Source organism: Euwallacea fornicatus, chromosome 18, assembly GCF_040115645.1.
Source record: "Euwallacea fornicatus isolate EFF26 chromosome 18, ASM4011564v1, whole genome shotgun sequence".
In the NCBI taxonomy this organism is placed as follows: domain Eukaryota; kingdom Metazoa; phylum Arthropoda; class Insecta; order Coleoptera; family Curculionidae; genus Euwallacea; species Euwallacea fornicatus.
Window position 1 is genome coordinate 3508288 of NC_089558.1, and position 21309 is coordinate 3529596.

Below are 21309 nucleotides of genomic sequence, written 5' to 3' on the forward strand. Positions count from 1 at the left end.
ACTCATCCCAGATCATCCGGCATGCCCAAACAAAATCTGGATTCGTCGTCGAAGACTACAGTATCCTATTCCAGATCCCATTGCACCCGTTCTCTGCACCACTGCAATCGATTTTGTCGATGAAGAACGGTAAGAGATAACACAGAATGGGGTTTGTGAATGAGCTTCCTAGAACCATGCTCAACAACGATTCACCACGGTATTTAAACTTCTATTCAACTTAGTGGCGATTTTTTCCAATGACAAACCAACCTCTCGCAAACTCACTATTCGACGTCTTTCGTCTTTTGTTATACTTTTTACAACCGAAAATATACCTAAAATTCCTGATAACGCAAAAACGCATGCGAAAATATAATCGAAAAACATCATTTTTACATACCAAAAATTATTTAAATCAAACCATTTTTACGGGGTGCTCTCTTTTCAATGTCACGCAGTATAAATTGATTAAAATAGAGAATTGCTCAAAATTAGATACTTACTTCTAATCTTAAAAGTTCTTCCGCCGACAAAGTGGCCCGGTCCACTTTTTGTTTGTCCTTCCGGTCTTTCTTGTCCCTCTTCCGCTTGTCTTTATCATCTTTGTCGGATGTTACGCCTTTTATGAAGCTTTTGAACATGGTGGTTATCTGTAAAATGCAAGGGAACGAAAAGGGATTAAGTACGTACACCCGTGCGTGTGTATGAAATATTTGCAGGAATGTAAGAGTTAAGAGAGTAAAAAAAGCAAATAGAAGATCAAGCCAAATCCTGTAACCACTTTTCACTTTCTATATATGTTTACCTTAATGTAGCTACTATTATGATAAAATAATATAAATACCATTAGAACAATGACTACGTGACACGAGTGTTAAGGTACTGTTATCTCGGTTATCAACAATCTACATGAAAAACTTGCTTATTATGTACTAGATAAGCATACCATAATTGCAAGTGGTTAGTAAAATACCTGTTATGTTGAATATTTTGGGAGAAGATCCAAGATCCGTGATAATCGCGGTGAAAAATAAACATTTCGCTTGCGTAAATTTCTCTAAATTGAACGTAACTTTACGTAAGCTTCATTAAACAAAAACTTTGATCTTCTGGGCTAAACTGTTTGCTGATCCATTACAGGTACATTACCCTCAATTCTGCATCTAGATAATAAAGATCTGGTTGATGCAAATCGCGGTTTAAATAGCTCTTAGGGTTTGCGTACTTAATATAAGTACCTAAACTGCATAATGACCTATAAAATTAAAAGAATTCCCACATCTGTTGCATAGTAGATAGGTCAAGACATAGGTACCTATCGTGCGGAAAATACAGAATGTCCCATTAATTATAGTAGATAACGGAATCACAGATTCCTTACGTAATAATTTCAAGAGTCAACAGAATTTCCCTCCATTTAAAAGTTAATAATAACCGAAATAGAGGGCAGCAAATTAAAAATTTATTTTTAGACTTCTTTAAAGAATTCCTGAACAAAACTAACATATGGTACTAAATGTAATATCAGGGGTTTTGTTGGGGAAGAAAATTGACATTTTAGTAAAATTTTAATATATAGTGGAAATGGCGTCGCCAGCAACTTTCTCCTTATGTTTAAATACTCTTATATTACTCATAATTTGAATTAACTGCTAAATTCTGCAATTCTTTTTACGTGAATAGGGTGTACTTTAAGGATCTCCCTCTAACGCCTCGTTTTCCAGATACCTCTATTTATGTGTCTTCATACATAATAAAAATCAAAGAAACTGAATGTATGTAGTTCTTTTTAAGAAAAATTGGAAATAAAAATTGATATTTTTTTGTAGGTTTGAATATATAAATTGGCTTATAGCTACAAAGTTGGGTTCTCTCAGAAAAAAACATTAATTTTGTAGTTTCCATTCCTACAAACAATCTTTAACACAAAAATCTTTTCTTCAGTACTAAATCTCAATTTAAATCTCAGCTGATAAAGTTGCTTAAAATGCTCAAGAAGTTTAAAAATGACTTGATCTTATCGAGGGATGATTTTTGGTAATATTGGACCTACCACACAAGTTGGGAATGGGATATTATGTGATGTTGGCAATTGAATCAGTGACTACAGTTTTCCATTGTAAACACCTGAATTTTAACGATTTGCTTTTCATTTTTGACAAAATTGTTTTATCTAAAAGATGTATCTAAAGATTTAAACCGATGATGTATGGGATATGCAAGATGTTTCAAAAAAAGCAAAGATGTACTTTATTTAATGGGATACCCTGTACACTGCTCCTTATTTCAATAATATAGGGTTTTCTAATACTAATTCAACATGGACAATAGAAGAAGATTGGTGTAATTATTCTTATAAACCATATATTTGTTATTTGCAAAGAAGTGGTAAGAAAATAGCAATACACAAGATGTCTAATTTAAAAAGTCTTAAGTGTGTTCTTCCATGCTTTTTAAAACAGCCTGTATATTCCAAATATTTTTTATATTTAATTTTTGTTCAAAAACTTTTAAAAAATTAAGTTAAAAATGGGACCATTGATGATGGACATCACGCTCCTAATCTCTGTTTTGAATTTATAGAAATACGTATAAACTGGAGTAAAAAGAATATAGGAAACAGGTGAAGAAAGTGTCTTTAAGTCTTAATGAAATCAATAAGTTTGAGAGGATTATACATGCTTGTGAAGGTCTGTTATTCTTAGCTAATTTAACTTGAATTCTGCTTGAAATGCCATAAATTTATAACCATTCTTTCGTGTAAGAAAACCTGCATATGAGCCAGTTTCCTACTATAAATTCGCTATTACCAAGGGAATTGTTTTGCCTTTGGGCGATAAAAATGTCAATAAAAGCTAATCCACACCTTTTATCAGTCGAATATTAGCCCAAATCTCTGGTTATAATCCTCGGAACACTGAAAATCACTATATCACACTGCACATTGTAAATTTTATTTTAAAAAACACTGGTAAAAAGGAAGAAAATTGAGAAAACTCGATTTTCACTGTTTTTCGATCTGTTTTGACAGTTCAATACTCCATACGCGCACCCACCACAACATTGGTCGTTCAACTATTTTCCGTTTCCATATTCCATTCCTTTTCAGCATATCCTTCCTTGCATAACTTCCTAAGCCTATTACCCGTCTTTGTTTGGCGTAAATAGAAATAGTAATCTGTAAGACAATGATGGAAGCTTGATAAACTGTGTTAGGATAGATGGCGCTAAAAATTTTGTGTATTTATATATTGGATTCAGGTATAGGCAACCATTTACACTATTGACAATATAGACAAATTGATGAAAACTTAAAAGATTTTCAAGGAAAGAAAAATTGTTTTCTTATCTCGCAAAATTTTAAACAAGCTAAATTTATAGAAAGAGAATCATAGACATCATGAGACTGTAAACATTTCTAAAATTCATCAAAGTAGACTGACCCCACTACTTTTATTAAGGATTTCTACAGATTGGATTTCTTGGAAAAATAAATGTAATTAATCGACTAAAATTACACCCTACATAGCATTCACTACTATTTTTTTTTGTATATAAAATTTTAATATCATGCCAAAAATACAAATTCTACTTAGTCTCCTCAGTTTAAATATGTGCTAAAAGTCATGCGTCAAATTTGACATGTCCTTCAAATGACGTCATGAAAATGGCTAAAAACAATAAACGTTCCATATAGCAGTCAGCCGTCAAAGAAGCACAAATTTTCCGTTTTTATAGCTTATTTATTTGTGTTTATTTCAATTCTATATATCCCCTTTGTGGTCGAATTCACCGGCAACCCGGTAAGCATCTAGCTCCTGAAATTCTCTTTCGAGAACTACTATATACACAAAAACAAAAAACGCCTTATTCCCTTGTTTATCTTAACTAGATTCCTCATTACTCGTAGCTGTTTAAACTTTGTGACTAATCTAATTTGTATTTGAAATGCTGAATAGCTTTTTAGCACAATATGGAGAACCCTTCAGGCTCCACTAGGCCGCCCTCGAAACTGGAGCAGACCCAACAACAGGTTAATGAGGTTGTGGGTATCATGAGAGTAAATGTGGAAAAAGTTTTGGAAAGGGACCAGAAGTTAACTGAGCTAGACGCAAGGGCTGATGCCTTGCAGGAGGGGGGCAAGAGGTTCGAACAGCAGGCTCAAAAATTGAAACGAAAATATTGGTGGAAGAATTTAAAAATGATGATTATTATAGGGGTTATTGCTGTTATCCTGTTGACCATCATTATTAGTAAGTAATAATGTCTTGCTTATCTTATCTTTAATCTAGAATTGTGGTAATTCAAATTTATTTGTCACAATGAACATTCCCATTATTATTGCAAATACCCAATGATATTACTTATTATTTTGTGTATCAAAAGTTGCTTGTTTGAAATTGAGTTATCTTAATAGAAATTAAACATTTTATATGAAATATATGTACCCCTAACAAAAGGGTTTTTCAAAACTTTGCAGTTTCCATAGCTAAAGGTAGCGGTTCTGACTCTGACTCAGATTCTACCATGAAAGCACCACATGAAAATATGAAGATCCAGTCTGTTGATCCAACAACTTCACCTCACTGAATTTGTATTCTCTTCATTTTTTGGGCAAGTAGACTAACTGTATATCTTTTAGAGCATCTTCAGGTGTATATTTTTAAGATCTGCACTAGTGGGTCAAGTAAGCCATTAAGGTTGTCTATCTCAATGAAATATTTATTACTATTTCTTGGTTGAAATGCCAATTTATAGATTTACTACTACAAAAATTGATTATTAGTTCCACATTGATGTACTGTGACTTTAAATCATCAAGATGCCAATGAGTTTTCAATTTACATTTTCACCTTAACAATACCTGACCAACCCACCTATAATTTTTTCTCAAATATGAGGCAATTTTATGGGTTTTACATGGTGCCTTAATACTGTGTCAATTAGACTATAAATAAGTTTACACAAACTACTTATTTTTTATATATAAACGTTTTGGAAAATATACCTATGTGTCTTGAGATTAATAGAAAATTTCTTTTAAGTATTAAATAATACTTCTAATCAAAAGCATATTTTATATACTATACAATATACCCTATATTTCTACTTGTTAGTTATGGTTTATATTATCATTATTCATAGTTTATAAGCTGTTAAATATTGCTGCAATGAATTCTGCTGTGGTAGGCAATAGAAGAGAAATTCAAAAAATTCTTTATTTAGCATTATTTCATTATTGGTGTCTTAAATTCTAAGTTTTGCCGATAATTAACCGAACTAAAAGCTTATTATTTCAGGAACATTAGTATTAATTTCTAGGATTAATTCCTTCATTTTGATTTATGTGATTTTTGTGATTAATGTCGCAAATAAATAATATTAATTTTGATCTCCTGAATTTATATCCCTATGCAAATATTTATTTTAAAACTAACTTGCAAATTCGCAACTTTGTACCTCAAAGAATATACTTACAACACAAAACACACTTATCCAAGACTGTGCCGAGTCAAGACTTAGTTTTTACATGAGCATTGTCATTTCGCCAGATAGCTTTAAATTATTGTTAGATGCTCACAAACTTTTGAATATTGTCTCTAAATAGTTTGCTTTCAATAAAAGGCAAATATATATAACTTACACATCCTGTCTAATCTAAATATCTCAAAAACGGCCCATCGTAGAACTGCGTAAATCACACGAATTTACATGACGAACAACTTGTACCGGGGTGATATTTAGCCATTTAATTGCGTTTCTTAACTACATAAAATCGCATATTATTATTTTACCTGAATTTTCAGGGAATGTATCTCAACCATATGCAGGGTGTCCTCGAATTACGTGGCCAACATAATACCGCAGATTGTTTGAGTGAAAATAAGTCGATTTAACTAAACTTCCCTCAGTCCAAAAGTTGATAATTATGGAGCTACAGGGTGTTAAAGTTGAAAAAAAATATCACATTTTCTTTAATATCTTTCGATTTCTTTAAGTTAATTTCACGAAATTTCATATTTGAGGGTGTTTTAGGATACGAAATTCAAATTTATTAACGATTTAGTTGTTTCTTCTAGGGGGCGCCACAAGCGACCATTAGGACACATTTAAATCTCTGTAACTTTTTCGTGCCACGGTGTATATTATTTTGGTATTTAAAAACCTTTTTCCCTACCTTTTATACTTAGAAAAGGTATACTTTATTGACGTCGCTAGAAGCAACGGTTTTGGAGAAAAATGCATCTAAGCCTGATGATGCATGCAAATTACCTTAAAATTATTTTCCGTTAAAAAAAATTAAGTTTTTCAAAAATAATTATTAGTAAAGGTATAACAATAAGTTTTCAAAATCAGATATTATTAAATAGAAAACAAAAATAATAATTAACAAAGAAACAACAACAAGCGAGAATAACACTTACTAATTAATTAAATTATTATTGGCCATACTTATGGATATTTACAGGAACAAGAAGCGAAACTGACAAGAAAAACTGAGGGCTAAATAAAAAAACTGACATTTGAGAAACAAATTCAAGTGTTAAAATGTCAATTAAAAACATAGCCAACTGAGTTATTTACTCAAAAGCGCTAACGCAAATATGCAGCGCATTAGAATTATGCGTTTTTCTCCAAAACCGTTGCTTCTAGCGACGTCAATAAAGTATACCTTTTCTAAGTATAAAAGGTAGGGAAAAAGGTTTTTAAATACCAAAATGATATACACCGTGGCACGAAAAAGTTACAGAGATTTAAATGTGTCCTAATGGCCGCTTGTGGCGCCCCCTAGAAGAAACAACTAAATCGTTAATAAATTTGAATTTCGTATCCTAAAACACCCTCAAATATGAAATTTCGTGAAATTAACTCAAAGAAATCGAAAGATATTAAAGAAAATGTGATTTTTTTTTTTAACTTTAACACCCTGTAGCTCCATAATTATCAACTTTTGGACTGAGGGAAGTTTAGTTAAATCGACTTATTTTCACTCAAACAATCTGCGGTATTATTTTGGCCACGTAATTCGAGGACACCCTGTATATTATGTTAAGTAATTCACAATTCTGATCAAATTTTTCAACAAAAAAGTTGATATTTTCACATTAAATACATGACGGCGTCATTGATTTGTAGATTTGGTATAAAATTTTCAAAAAATTACGAAAGAACTTATTTATGTTGACATTAAGGTGAATATGATCCGTTTTAAAATTTATCATGTGATATTACAATTATTATTAATAGCAGTTACTGGCTTCATAGTTAGGAATATTTTAAAGAGAAACGAAGCTTTGTTGGTAGATGGAGCAATTGATGAAAATGCAGTTTCCATTATTTTAAAAAGTTGCAACTGACAGGATTTTGTTTGTCTTTACGAGTGTACGACTAATTTTGAGCTTGTGATGGTTACCCTGCCCCCTAAAATCTTGTTTTATACTACCAACTCGTAATAATTTAGCGTGCTTCGACATATGTAAATGAAAATCGAATCCGAAGAGCCAAAATTATGACCTGTATACTAGTCGGAGAATAGGTTTCCAACCTTGTGAGTACACGACTTGATCAATCCTTTCTATATAGTTCCTCAGTCAGAATCTGCATCTTGCGTCTACCGACAGATGGCACTAAGCACAACCGCTACCTTCTTTCGCCATGAAAACGAAATTGAATTGCCGTTCCTCTTCGCTGTAAATTTGTCCATTAGAGATTGGACCCTACGGGCCTTAAAGGTTGGCAGCACAGAAACGGCGGAAACGTCATGATACTAACCCGCATGTGCCCACCACAATCACCGCAGGCGGCCAGAAATAATCAGACTAAACAGTCTGATTGTGTAGGCCGTCACCAGGAGAGAGATATCCGAGGATCTCGTTTGTGATAGTGGCATGGGGTGATGCGGACGGCAGCGATGATATATTTATGGCTTTCGCCGTTTAGTTGCTGCCTTTGAGTGCTCCGTGGAATCTAATTAAAAATAATTCCCTTATCATCCCTTATCATCACTTATCTTGACGTTACGGTAAATGGAGATTTATATTTTTACAATTATTCATGTTGGTCGAAATTCTGAATTTTCAGACTAAGAGAATTTCATTAAAAATTAATAAATTCCACGTACGTATCACATTTTTATACTTAACCCCAACCAAATGAGCAAAACGAAGTCTAGTAATATAACACCAGTTAAATAAAATAGCATTTTCTAATGGAGTTTGGTTTATTTTACAATTTATAAAATGTTATATACCTTCATAAATCAGTAATAGACACTGGCAAATAAAAAAAAAACGTAAATATTAAGATTATTACAAATTACGCTATAAGTACAATACCTTAGTCTTAAGTTCGAATTTTGATTAAACTTATGTAGCATCACAAAAATAATCAGTTCAAGTTAAATTTTTTTCTACTTTCTGTGCGTCTTCTCTGATTTTGTTTTTCCTAGGACGAAGCATTGCCTCAGCATTTACTGACTCTTTTTCTTCCTCATCCCCATTCTTGATTACTGTTTTATTGCTCTCCAATTGCTGTCTCCACATACTCGCATAGATTCCATCCTCTTTTAGAACTAAATCTTCATGTCTATAAGGGATCGATTTCAGTATATTTATTTGATTGAAAAATTATGCTTCAAATCCGCCACCTTCCTCTCTCAACAATTGCCCCGTCCTTTAATAGCAAAATCTCATCCGCATTGATGATGGTAGATAACCTATGTGCAACTACCAATGTAGTCCTATTAGCACACATTCTGCTCAAAGATTCTTGAATGTTTCTTTCCGTGTGAGTGTCCAAGGCACTAGTCGCTTCATCTAAAAGGACGATTAAGGGGGCTTTCAGAAGAGTCCTGGCAATAGCCACTCTTTGCTTTTCGCCACCACTTAGTCTCAGGCCCCTTTCTCCGACCTATAGAGAATTTAATCTCAAAGTTCTTTAAGCTTTTAAGATGTACAATACTGTACCAACCACTGTGTCGTATTGTTGGGTAAATGACATTATCCTATTGTGAATATCTGCCCCTTTCGCAGCTTCAATTATCTCAGCCTCATTCGCAGATACTCGCCCATACTGAATGTTATATCTATGGTAGTTTTTTCGCTTAAGATTAAAATAATTTTTGAGCAATTATATCTTACTTGATGGTTTGATTAAAGAGTACAGTATCTTGGGGTACCACTCCAATTATCGCTCTCAATGATTGTTGTGTTACATCGCTTTTAATGTTATAACCATCGACAGTTATACATCCGGAATCTACGTCGTAGAACCTGAATAGGAGTTTGATTACAGTGCTCTTGCCGCTTCCAGATGGACCAACCTAAGTATAAAAACATTAATGGAGAAATATGGTTAAATGCATCATTTTCCTGACAAGAGCAACGGTTTTCCCAGGTGGTACATTGAAGCTGATGTTCTTAAGTATGGTTATTTCGGGGTTATATTTAAAAGTGACGTCTTTGAATTCAATTCCTCCTTCTTTAGGAATCAGTTCTTTGGCATTTGGATCGTTGACCACTTCTTGTTCTTGGCGCAGTAGATCGAACATGTTTTCCATGTCCACGAAGTTGTTTTGAATTTGCCTGGAAGTACCGTAATTTTCGCTATAATGCAAAGTGATTTACTGCATTTGATCAAATGGATTAATGTTCGTTATTACCGGTCTTACGAATATCTTTAAGTCGGTGAAAGTTTTTTTGTTTGATTGTTACTGCATGATGCCAAACGGGCAGCAATTGCCTACATTTTTTATCCAATAGGCGAGCTTCAATATCTGAGAAACAGCTAAAGATAAATATATAAATAATTATATATTCAAAATCAGCGAAGAGAAGTCTTAATCTCAGCACAAATATATAGAATGATGTATTAAAAAAAAACAAGAGTGATATTATTTTTAATGATATCCGATGCTGATTTGTTCATTCTTTCTCTTGTTTGTAAATAACACCTCACACGTAAGAAAAGGTTGAATTGAAAGCAATATTCGCCCTTTACTACTTTACCTAAGGACTAGAAAGACAATTTTTGTTGACGTTTTGGTGACAGTAATTCTTGCATAGAAAAGTTTTTTTATAAAAAAAAAATTAAATTCACAGAATTCAAGTCTATGGAATGCCCGCATGAAAAACATGTGATAAACACTCAGACAATCCTCATCTCTGTTGATGAGGAATGACTGAACATTTTTTTGCGAAGTAATGTGAAGACTAAAAGATTGATTTAAGACCAGTGAATGGTGTTCGATCATCATGCCTAATTTAATTTGTTTTTTCTTTTTTTTTTAAATTTTATTAGCTATATTCATGAATCCTCTAAAAGGTATTTGTTAGTTTTAAATTTATTCTTTAAGTCCTAGGTTGATCTTTTATTCAAGCATATGCAGTCAATGAATACTCCATTTCGGGCAAACAAAAACTTTTTAAAATTTATATTTAGTGATTTTCTTACTCAAATAATATTCATTATACCTCCTTCTATATACCCGCTAAAAATTTCAAACTTAAATGCATTACCGACTCCTATCTATATGTATTTTCCTTAATGCAAAACTACGAAGATTATTCGAAAAATCAGCTATTTGTCCTAATTTTTGGAATTTTATGATTAGAAATAATGAAAATACAATTATATGTATATAGTTCCTTATGGTAAGTATGGCTTAGAATTCTCCAGTTAAAAAAATTACTGGAACACAGTGAATGTCAATACCCAGGAGCTACGTATTAATTTCAATTAAATGAATTTTGATTTTATCATTCCATCCCATTCATCACTATAAAAACACCTATGCACATCATAGCTAATTTGATGTTGAGCAGATCTTGACCTGACTGGCCTGATGTTTACCTAACCGATAGCGTGAATCGTTTTTCGTTTTGTATTGTTGAGACCGTAGCTTGATCAACAATATGAGTCACTGCTACATTTGCAGTTTTTTCCATTTGCATTTCTAACATTCAAACAATTTGTGTTTCATATCTTCTGGACTTACCGATACTGTATTCCAAACTGATTCAACGGCGCGTACAACTGAACAATATAACTCGCAAACAGCACATAATCTCCAACGTTGAACTGATCAGTGTACACTACATAATAAGCACAGAGTAAACTCCCAGCCAATAAGCCGCAATTGGCGATGAAGTTTTGAGCTGAACTCATCATATTCATTGTGATGATGGTCTTAAACTCCTCGACTTGATACTTGAGGATGGCGTCCTTGAAGACCTCAACTTCATATATCTCAGCTCCGTAGTACTTAACAGTCTCGAAGTTGAGCAAAGAATCCACACTCCTGGCACGCGTTTCATTGTCAGCCAAATTCATGCGTCTCCGGAATTTGGATCTCCATTCAGTAATGGAGATTGTGAACACTGAATTTAAGCGATTTTGGAGTTTTTCGGTATTATTAGACTTAAATAGACTTACTTAAATACACGGCCATTGTAATGCTTATTATCAAACCAAACTTGTAATTAAAGGCTACAAAAAAGTACACAATTGCAATGAGCAAGTCGATGACCGTCGGCCCGAGATAGAAGAGAATCATTTGCAGCAGGGTGTTAATGCTCTCAGTGCCCCTATCCATGATTCTCAAGACTTCTCCAGTCTTTCGGTTTAAGTGCCACCTCAAAGACAAAGAGTGCAAATGCCGAAAGAGTTCCACTTGGACTTCTTTGGTAGTGTATTGCTGTACTCTAATCCAGAGGAACGATCTGAGGTTGTTGAGGAAGCCTATACCTCCCCCTCCTCCTCCTTGCATGAACTTTAGAGCTACATAGGTCAGAATCCAATCCCATCTAAATTCTAGGGGATGGGAGGAAGTTTCCGTCAGGGAATCCACTAAAAATTATGGGTGAGTTTCGAAATGAGTTTCGAGGTACGGAAGAGTTACCGATCTTTTTATTGTACAGTGGGATGAGTAAATTCGCAGCTCTGCCAATTCCAAGTAACACAAAGCAAAACATTACTCGGATTTGAAGTATGGCTGATTTTTTGGGCCATAGAAAAGGAGCTAGAGTTTTGAGCTTTTTCCATAAGCCTATCCATGTGGATTGTGTTTCCTTTTCCTGGGATAAAGATTAACTTCGCTAAAGAAATCCTTAAAGACTTACCTTAAATTTGAGCTTGATGCTTATGTTGTCAAACTGCACTTTGTCCTTTTTCGGTGCATTTGGGTCGATAGCTTGCTCTCTTTCTCCTTTTCTGAAAAATGCTCAATTTAGATTAAATAAACTGTTCAAAAAGGGGTTCAAGTTTCAAAGTAGAGGCAGAAATCAGTCATTAATACAGTATACTTTGATGCACGCTATTTTTCGATATAATCTGAACAGGTGCTAATAAAGAAAGGTTTTATCTATAGGTGAAATTTATAACGTTTTCTTAACATTCACCTGTACACCTTGAAACCAAGGAGCAGTAAAATGGGATTTTGGTGAGTATGGGGAATGGTCAAATCTTACTTGAATACATAATTAATGTCGCGACGGCGCATTTTTAGGCACACGAAAGTTCAGATTTGCAATTGAAAATGTTATTAAAGCATGTCAAGACTAAATACCACGTATAACTCCTGTTCAAACAAATGTATCAGATATATCTTTTATCTTTCAAAATATGTTGTGTTATAGAGAGAAAAACGCAATTTGCGAAATATTAAAAATAAAAAATAATAAATATTTGTGAAAGCAAAGTTCCTTAAGTTCTTGTACTTAAAGTTCTACCAAAGTACAATTTTCCTAGATATTTACAGCTTATCCACATGTGAGTTTCTTAAAGGCACAATAACGTTACACCATTTTTCATCAGTATAAATCCCCCCATTCGAACCCAGTTTTGTTTATTTCAGGTTAATTCTATTGTTTCTCTCAATACGTATCATAAAGGGTTCTTATTTTGAGTAGTAAACAAGCTGTGTATTATGGAATTGTGTTAACACGCTGATTTTGATTCAGCGCCATTGTCGATTTTTGTAAAAATTCCCAAAGCGACTTTTCGTTGTATAAGAATGAAAACGATTTATTTGCTAGATAATTGTATTTGTTCGAGGTTTATGAATTAATTATGTAAGTGTGATGTAAGAAAAAACCGCGGATTTCTTCGAAATCGATATAAAATATTATGTAATTCCAATATTACTAAGGCATAGATACAAGAAAACAATAAACACGATTAAAAAAATCACAATTTTGTTTTTTTTTTTCAATTTTAAGTCTAAAATGGTTGATTGAATCCAAAGTTCAAGCGATCGTTTGACATGTTTCGCGCTTTTTTAAATGATTTTTTCATCCTTTGTTAATTTTTTACATATGTCTTAAATTGTTGAATATTTTTATTTTGAAAACCTCATGAAAATTCTTAAAATGTTGCTAAAGTGTGACTCTTCTAATGGAAAATAATTAATTTTCCTGAAAGAGAATTTATGCTTTTTCTGAGTTCCTCGTAGAGGATTGAAATTGAAGGGAAATGTTCATGCAATTGCTTCTCTTTTTATAGGTATTTGTGAGCGCGTTTGCTGGACACTAAAGCCCATGCTGAAATTTCAAATTAAATGTTTTCTCATTTTTGACTCCGCAAAAGACCTGAGAAGTAGCCTGAACCTGCTCCAGCGTGTGAAATAAATTGCAGTATATGGATACTTTACTTTGATATGCACTATACATAACTGATCTGCAATACGATACGTAAACATTTTTGAAAAGTTGTATTAATTTGATTTGTCCATTTAAAAATTATTTATCCAATTAATGATACCAATAGCTGTTCGTCGGCCAATGAAACAACAAATGCCGCATAAAGATGCCAGCAAAATTAACTCTTAAAAGAGTCTACTCAAAAATACTATCGTATTGTATAAAGATAAAAAAGTTAATATATTTTAAACCTTACGTGAGTAGAGATGTCAGTACATTCCCATCCCGATGCTTAGGTCTACCTCTACCACCCATAACGTAAACACGAAAATTGGAATTCCCCGTTCACCCGTCGTCCATAAAATGGTAGCACCCTCGCGAACTGTTAATTTAACTGTTCTAGTCAAAGGCCGACAGATTTACCGAGGTTTCACAATACAACAATCAATGTATGAATATTCAATTATTATTTTAAGGTCATATTTCATCAACTCGATAAGATTAGCGCAAATTGTCAAATGATTAAGCACAAAATTCGTTTTCAGCTAGCAAACATAATTACTATTCCTGTGATCATCAGTTAATTGAGGGAAATTCATCGGAAAGGTATATAAAAGATCTATTTTTAAACAAGTTAGGTTTCTGCATTAAAACACGTGTCTGACTACGTTCTGCGATTAAATCATTCAGTTTTACATTTAGGAAGAGCTGTCTTTTTTATAGACAACGATAAAGTAAAAAAAATGTGGTTGTTATCGATTATACTTCCTAAAGGTTAAAAATGAAATGAAAATCTCAAATTTCATATCTCACTTTAATAATCAATAAAATATAACTAACACAATATAATAACATGGGTTAATATATGTAATAAGGCTAAAGAGGTCTAGAAGGGCCTTCCTACGATGGCGGGCAACAAGTTCTATAATATGCAAAAATAGCAACATTCACCCTTTTAAATAAATACATATTTCGTCTCCTTGCCCTATTATTCTTAATCAAATTTCAAAATCAATAAATCGCAAGAGGCATAAGGAGATTTCAATCTCCATATGAACACTCTATAATCACATTCTTAGCCCTATTCAATACAACGATTTTACCCATTATTAATCCAAGCAAAAATCAACATTTTTCCCAATAATTGACGAAATACCAAAATACGGATTATTAATGAAATCATCCATAAACCTACGCTTAACCATGATAATCCACTTTACCTATAATAATCCAACTTACCTGCTACATTCTCAAATGAGTATAGAAACAGAAAGTGTTAAAAAAAATAATCTAGGAAGTTTTTTTCTGGAAAAAAAAACTATAAGAGCTTCACGACGTAGTGATCTGCTCCAGGCTGTTTTCCACTGATCCATCTTTGCTTTCCAGCTGTTGTTTCCACATGTTGGCATAAACCCCTTCTTGCCCAATCAGATGCTCATGCCTAAATAAGTTTTCAATAACATATGCATCGGTGTACAAATGGAAAAACTCTACCTTCCTCTCTCAACAATCTCGCCATCCTTCAATACCAGAATTTCGTCTGCATGGATGATGGTAGAAAGTCGATGGGCAACTATGACGGTAGTCCTATTGGCGCACATTCGATTTAAAGAATCCTGGAAAAAAACCATTAAAATGTCTTGTGGAAAAAAGAGTAATCCTAAGGATGATGTCTGATGATTATTGCTATATGTGGGGAACGCCTTTTGATAACTTAAATTTCAAAAGTTCAATGTATTTTCTGTTTGAAATTCCTGTTTTTACAACTGATTTTCTTCCAGAATTAACGTATCACATCTTGCAGTAAAAAAGAACTGATACAAAAGATGATGCCTGCGGCCGAATTTAGAAGCCTAGTACGCAGAAGATATTTATTGGCGACTGACGCTGTCACTTTTTCTCTCGTGTTACATACCTAGTTATGACATTATTGTAATTTTGGGATTCGATGGGATTTAAGAGGCTTAATTCTACGTATTTACTAATGAAGTGCATTTTAGAGGGCTCTAGATATAAATTAATACATTAATAAACCCAGAAATCAGCATAATTTTTTTCTCCCCTACATGACTCAGATTACAATTCCTTGCTACCTACCAACTGGACGTCTTATCGACCAAATTTGCAGCCAAAAAACTCACTTGGATATTTCTTTCAGTCTGCGTGTCTAAAGCACTGGTGGCCTCGTCCAAAAGAATGATAGCGGGAGCTTTTAGTAAAGTTCTGGCAATCGCCACTCTCTGTTTTTCACCCCCGCTCAGTCTTAAACCTCTCTCGCCCACCTATAACCAACAACTATTAAAAAGAACTTAATTCAAATGTATAATTGGTAGAGTACTTGAGTTTCATACTGCTCAGGGAATGTTAATATCTTATCGTGAATATCGGCTCCTCTGGCAGCCTCTATAACATCCGAATCAGTGGCGGTCATTCGGCCGTATTTTATGTTGTATCTGAAGTGGAAAAATATATATTTATATATACGTTAAACTAATGACTCCGGGATATTGACTATCGTCTATTCTATCTATTAAGATGTGCAATAACTCATTGCTAGATTAACTTATTTTGATGAAAATGATAAAATCTTACTTTATCGAATTGTTGAATAAAACAGTGTCCTGCGGAACTACTCCCACAGCCCTTCTAAGCGATTCTTGCGTGACGGTTTTAATATTCTGACTATCGATTGCAATAGCGCCAGTTTCGACATCGTAAAATCTGAACAATAACCGGATTATTGTACTTTTGCCACTGCCAGACGGCCCTACCTAAAATTGGAGATAAATACATTAGGTGCCCCATAATTAATACTTCATACTTTTGAGGAAAAATGATTTTAAACTTTAACATCCCGTAACTCGCTTATTATAATCATTTATTACTTTTATGTAAATAACTTGTAGCGTAACTATGTAGTATTAATTATGGGACGCTCTGTATAAACACGTGAAGCATTTTATAAAAAGAGCGTTCCATATCTAGGGAGATTCCATATATAAGGTGCCTTTTTTTCAGCGAGTTTTCAACTGTGTGCAAGGTAAGAATGTCTAGCATCACGACCTCATAAAAGTATGATACAGACAAGACTTGCGAATCACTGACACACTAAATTTTATAGATTGTGCCCGTGGTATGCGATTTTTGTACACTGAATGCAGACACACTGTAATAGACTCAGCATATATAAAATACAGGGTGTCCAATATAAAATTGTCCTAAATAAAATTTCAACATTTTCAATATATAAAAGTATTAAAATTAAAATTTATTTAGTGACGCGCATTAATCGTTCTTTATCAAACGACCCGTGAGCTGTACGTTTGCAAAAATGTTGGCTGTAAAGTTTTTTATATTTCGAAGGGATACCATTTCTTAGACGATTCAGTGGAATATTAACGTAGCGACAAACATGGTCTTTGTTATACGGAATAAAATAATAATCGACAAAGTTGGATTCTTTTCTTTGAAAGACTCGTGCGATACGCCTTTAATGAGTGAAAGTGGATGTTGCTCGGAGGTGTGTTCCTCCCTTAAAGCTAACTAAAACAAGGGTTCTCCCCTTGCTCTCATATGTCAAAATCCCGTTTAACATGGGGAAGTGCGATACAATATAAGCGCTACGCCCTTTCAGGAGGGAAGGGGCTACTCCGAATGAAGAGAGATACTTTTAAATATTTTTTAAAGTTTACACGTAAACTTTTAAGGGTTAACGATATATTAAAAATGTTATTGGATGGAGAGACGCTCAGAATGGGGCGAGGGGGTAGACAATCGGCGTTAAATAGAATTATAATTTAAACTGAAACGGGAGATTCTGATTGTAGTTTTCTGGCGTTTTCAAGAAAGTTTTATGTAAAGTAAGTCAATGACAGCGAAGTAATTAGAAAAACGCCATTGGATGATGGTACTACCAGAATGTGGTCCTGGGAATAGAAAATAGAGGAATAAAATTTTTGGTTTACTTTAAACAGGAAGGTTCTGATTGTTATTCATTATCAATAATTTTGAGAGCTTCCCATAAAAAAGTATAAGTTGTTGTCACCAAACCTTTTTTCAGCCATTTCGTATATTTTGCTGTAATTTTAAAACACGTTCTGCATTACTCCGGCAACTACCGCATTCAAAATAATCTCATTACAAATATTGAGCAATCCTGCTTATGTGGAACACCCTGTATGTAGCTGCTAACCTGAAAACTAACATTGCATTTTTTAAGAGTTCATCTAAAGTGGTCATTATGAAAAAGTTATTGAAAACATCGGATAATGTGTTAAATAAATTCTTGTTGAATTGGCAAAATTTGATACAATTCTTGTGATCATTACGCATTTACTTTTTGCAAGGATTAATCTTGCCGAATTTCAATATTTAAATGCGTCATAATGGGAGGAAAAAAAACGATTTTAGGATCGAAACCTTCAGCATTAACTAGCTTAATTTTTTTCAGCAAAGAGATAAAATGAGCACTGAACATAAATCTACCTACTAAAGCTACTGTTTTCCCTGAAGGCACTGAAAATGTAATATTCTTCAGAACAAGTCTTTCAGGCACATAACTGAAGCTGACGTTGCTAAACTCCACAATCCCCTTCTTTATTACCAAAGGCCCCGCCCCTGGGGCATCAATAATCTCTTTCTCTTCTTTTAATAAATCAAACATATTTTCCATATCGATAAAATTCTTTTGAATCGACCTAAAAATGCGTTCTATTAACAGCAATTCCATGATTCTCAGGAAGAATTTACCTATAATATGTTCCAAACCAGTTAAGAGGCACATAAAGCTGTACAATATAAGTGGCGAATAACACGTAGTCTCCGGAGCTTAAAGTACCCTTTTCCGCCACCATGTATGCGGCAAGCAAACTTCCAGCCAACAACCCTCCGCATATAATGATATTTTGAACTGTGTTCAAAACATTCAAGGTTACATTGGATTTCCACTCTTCATCCTAAAAACATGACATTTTGAAATTTCAAATTGAGCTACAACCCATGTGAACTGACCTGATATTTATATATAATATCTCTGAAAGCATCCACTTCATAAGACTCTGCACCATAATATTTTACAGTTTCAAAATTTAACAAAGAATCAACGCTTCTAGCTCTAGTTTCATTGTCAGCTAAATTCATCCTTCTGATAAATTTCGTCCTCCACTCAGTCACCCAAATAGTAACACCTGAAAAGCTCCAGCTAAAATCCTGTATAATGAACACACAAGAAACTAACCAATGTACAGAAGCATAGTGACAAATACAATAATTCCAAACCAGATATTGAAGGCGCTGCAGAAGAACACAACTGCAATTAAAATGTCAATTAAAGTGGGCACTATGGAGAAAAATATATAGTTCAAGAGGTTGTTTATGCTATCGGTGCCCCTGTCCATGACCCGCAGGACTTCTCCAGTTTTCCTTCCCAAGTGCCACCTTAAAGACAGGCTGTGCAAGTGTGCAAAAAGTTCAACCTACAATATTTAACTTATGTTCAGTTTTCTTGCATAAAAATGTCACAAACTTCAATCTCTCTGGTGGTGTACTGTGAGATGCGAATCCACAAAAAAGAGCGTAGATTGTTCAAAAATCCCATTCCTCCTGTACCACCGCCTTGCATGAACTTAAACGCCACATATATTAAAATCCAGTCCCATCTAAAAGTGGGTTTTGTAATGCCATCCGAAGTTAAAGAATTCACTGGAAAGCTCTCAGTTATATCTGATCTCAAGTTGAGATCCAAACATACCAATAAGTTTATTATAAATCTGAACGTAAAGATTGATAACCCTGCCTCCTGCTAGTAGCAATACACAGAAGAAGACTCTAAATTGTAAACACGCATCCTTTTTGGGCCACATGAAGGGCACCAAAACACGCATTTTCTTCCAAAAGTTTTTCCATGGTGACTGGTTGATTTCAACCTAAAAAACTTCAAATATTCAAATTTTGAAACTTGAGATTAGGAATTAGTTTAAGCTTTCTTGGTAAGGGAACTGTTTACTTTATCATGTGTGACAAGATTGCACAAATGAGCATTATTTATTATTGAACTTACATTAGGCAGGTTCCTAGAGGAATCATTTAAGTTAAAATAATCAATGTTTTGTATGATTCCTGGGGCTTTTAATCCCAGGACGAACAACACCAGGCAGGCTACATATCTAACTATAAAGAAGGACATTTCCACTTTATTTGTGATGCTGAAACAACATTCTTTTACCAAAATATTCCTTTTAAACAAGGAACTATTCACCCTTGCAGCTGGAACCACCAATTCTTCTTATTCAAATTTAAAAATATCAGGTTTTCACACACAAAAACTAGAGTCCAGAATAATAAAAGCACTACTCCATGACCTCTAGTAGGTACTGAAGGCAGTAAATAGTGCCTTTCCACTCTAATCACCCATAATGAGTACATGAAAGAAAACACTGTCAGTACTAAAGTTGTCACCTAAAAATTCCTTTATAAGCTTTACAAAATCAAAGCCTTAAATTAGGTTACCATATATCCATAAATAGCAGAATTTTCAAATATAGTCACAGATAGGATGAATCTAATGCCATCAAGCACTGGTATGAATATTGTTAAAAGCATTTGCAGAATGTAGAGTTTGGATTTTGTAAGGTGATTTGGGGAGACTTCATTTCCATATTTTCTATAGATATATAACTGAATGGTACCTGGAACATCCTTTTAATAAATCTGACTTTATTTGCATCTATTTTGTTAAATATAATAATAAGAGTATTATCCCGTGGTTGGTATTTTATTTGAAGGTAATTATCTTACCTGCTAGAAGAATAAATCCGGCAATAATAGTACTGGTGAGACTATCCATAAAACAAGGATTAATCCCATTGTCCACGTGAATCTGCCAAATTGAAGCATTTGGTGGACAGTAAGAATAGTTAGAATGGTTGCTTCGATCCATGGTTATGATGTTTCTATGAATTACTCTAGTTAGCACATCATGGAAGGGAGTAAAGCTATTTTTAGTGAAGCTTTTAAATTTAGATAGGAATCTCCATAATCATTGTTTAATAGCATGTCAATGTTCAAATAACTTCATCTTGAAGTAATTCTATACTTTAACGTTTCGCATTAAACACAGATACTTTGTATTTTGTCGTTTTCTTGAAGAATTTGGTGCTAAATACCTGAATATCTCACTTGTAACGTGATGATTACATTTGTAGACCTAGAAACAGGTGCTTACCTACTTCATCCAGACAATTGAGACAAATCTAATCATAGCTTAATGAATAAATTAACAAAAAATTACAAAATTGGTTAGTTTGCCTTATTTTTGTTTAATCATTTACATAATTTTAATGCAACAATCAGGCACATCTTACAAAGTCAAGTGTCAACAAAGATTATGTTTTGGAGGTTAAATCTGAGTCAGATGAACGTCAGTGTCAGCAGCTGCGCCTGCACAGTATGAAGAGTTGAGTCACTGATCACATTGGCCCGTTGACACGAATTTTGAATTCTGGAAGTTTAAAATTTAACTATTTACTTAATTATTTTTAATTAGATCCTTTTCTATTTGACCCAAATGATGAGATTATCATCGAAGACCTCTTGCAGGCGTTTTTATAGCGTTGATTTTGCAGTCTATTTAGGAACTACGTTGAAAATATGACAACCGCGCGGATGGTGCCATAGGAAGCCATTTTTAACT

The 21309-nt window shown here is 33.7% G+C and overlaps 4 protein-coding genes across 9 annotated transcripts in view; 1 reads left to right on the top strand and 3 right to left on the bottom strand.

Moving 5' to 3' along the window:
* Mhcl (Myosin heavy chain-like) overlaps positions 1-3065 on the bottom strand; it is an 83923-nt gene extending 80858 nt beyond the window's left edge. For both annotated transcript variants that reach the window (XM_066292634.1, XM_066292633.1), the window contains exons 1-2: positions 2849-3065; positions 486-632 (exon numbers count right to left, since the gene is read on the bottom strand). In XM_066292634.1, the coding sequence (XP_066148731.1) occupies positions 486-623 (138 nt within the window). In that variant the 5' untranslated portion in view covers positions 624-632; positions 2849-3065. The remainder of the gene's footprint in view (positions 1-485; positions 633-2848) is intronic.
* Positions 3066-3631: 566 nt separating this feature from the next.
* Positions 3632-5374, top strand: LOC136345185 (synaptobrevin-1-like). Of its 2 annotated transcripts, none has more exons than XM_066293251.1 (3): positions 3632-3785; positions 3942-4235; positions 4463-5374. In XM_066293251.1, the coding sequence occupies exons 2-3, from the start codon at positions 3956-3958 to the stop codon at positions 4570-4572; spliced, it is 390 nt and encodes a 129-aa protein (XP_066149348.1). In that variant the 5' UTR covers positions 3632-3785; positions 3942-3955; the 3' UTR covers positions 4573-5374. The 2 variants fall into 2 exon arrangements, with proteins under 2 accessions (XP_066149348.1, XP_066149349.1); XM_066293252.1 differs by having other exon boundaries at positions 3638-3785; positions 3950-4235.
* Positions 5375-8180: 2806 nt separating this feature from the next.
* On the bottom strand, positions 8181-14176 carry LOC136345184 (ATP-binding cassette sub-family B member 6-like). Of its 3 annotated transcripts, none has more exons than XM_066293247.1 (10): positions 13876-14170; positions 12102-12192; positions 11882-12056; positions 11416-11829; positions 10979-11360; positions 9359-9566; positions 9123-9304; positions 8953-9067; positions 8630-8892; positions 8181-8568 (listed from the first exon to the last, which is right to left on the bottom strand). In XM_066293247.1, the coding sequence occupies exons 1-10, from the start codon at positions 13932-13934 to the stop codon at positions 8376-8378; spliced, it is 2082 nt and encodes a 693-aa protein (XP_066149344.1). In that variant the 5' UTR covers positions 13935-14170; the 3' UTR covers positions 8181-8375. The 3 variants fall into 3 exon arrangements, with proteins under 3 accessions (XP_066149344.1, XP_066149346.1, XP_066149347.1); XM_066293249.1 differs by having other exon boundaries at positions 8183-8568; positions 12102-12187; positions 13876-14169; XM_066293250.1 differs by lacking the exon at positions 8181-8568 and having other exon boundaries at positions 8659-8892; positions 8949-9067; positions 13876-14176.
* A 243-nt stretch (positions 14177-14419) lies between these two features.
* Positions 14420-21009, bottom strand: Hmt-1 (ABC transporter ATP-binding protein/permease Hmt-1). Of its 2 annotated transcripts, none has more exons than XM_066293246.1 (16): positions 20842-21009; positions 20415-20569; positions 20127-20305; positions 19876-20075; positions 19678-19822; positions 19369-19543; positions 19144-19319; positions 18856-19093; positions 18630-18805; positions 18369-18574; positions 18109-18316; positions 16212-16390; positions 15958-16072; positions 15761-15901; positions 15114-15235; positions 14420-15060 (listed from the first exon to the last, which is right to left on the bottom strand). In XM_066293246.1, exons 2-16 carry the CDS (start codon positions 20554-20556, stop codon positions 14949-14951), a joined length of 2514 nt encoding a protein of 837 aa, XP_066149343.1. In that variant the 5' UTR covers positions 20557-20569; positions 20842-21009; the 3' UTR covers positions 14420-14948. The 2 variants fall into 2 exon arrangements, with proteins under 2 accessions (XP_066149343.1, XP_066149342.1); XM_066293245.1 differs by having other exon boundaries at positions 16212-16386; positions 18105-18316; positions 20842-21008.
* Between the last annotated feature and the right edge of the window lie 300 nt (positions 21010-21309).

Bases quoted from the DNA above. Each gene is read 5' to 3' on its own strand.
- LOC136345185 (XM_066293251.1), top strand. From the start codon at position 3,956: ATGGAGAACCCTTCAGGCTCCACTAGGCCGCCCTCGAAACTGGAGCAG. The intron at 4,236-4,462 runs GTAAGTAATAAT...AAAACTTTGCAG, and splicing joins CCTGTTGACCATCATTATTA to TTTCCATAGCTAAAGGTAGC.
- LOC136345184 (XM_066293247.1), bottom strand. From the start codon at position 13,934: ATGGGTGGTAGAGGTAGACCTAAGCATCGGGATGGGAATGTACTGACA. The intron at 12,057-12,101 runs GTAAGTCTTTAA...TCTTTATCCCAG, and splicing joins GCATCAAGCTCAAATTTAAG to GAAAAGGAAACACAATCCAC. The intron at 8,569-8,629 runs GTGGCGGATTTG...GATCCCTTATAG, and splicing joins GCAATTGTTGAGAGAGGAAG to ACATGAAGATTTAGTTCTAA.
- Hmt-1 (XM_066293246.1), bottom strand. From the start codon at position 20,556: ATGGATCGAAGCAACCATTCTAACTATTCTTACTGTCCACCAAATGCT. The intron at 18,806-18,855 runs GTTAGTTTCTTG...GGAGCTTTTCAG, and splicing joins CACTATGCTTCTGTACATTG to GTGTTACTATTTGGGTGACT. The intron at 16,391-18,108 runs GTAGGTAGATTT...CTCCAATTTTAG, and splicing joins CAGGGAAAACAGTAGCTTTA to GTAGGGCCGTCTGGCAGTGG.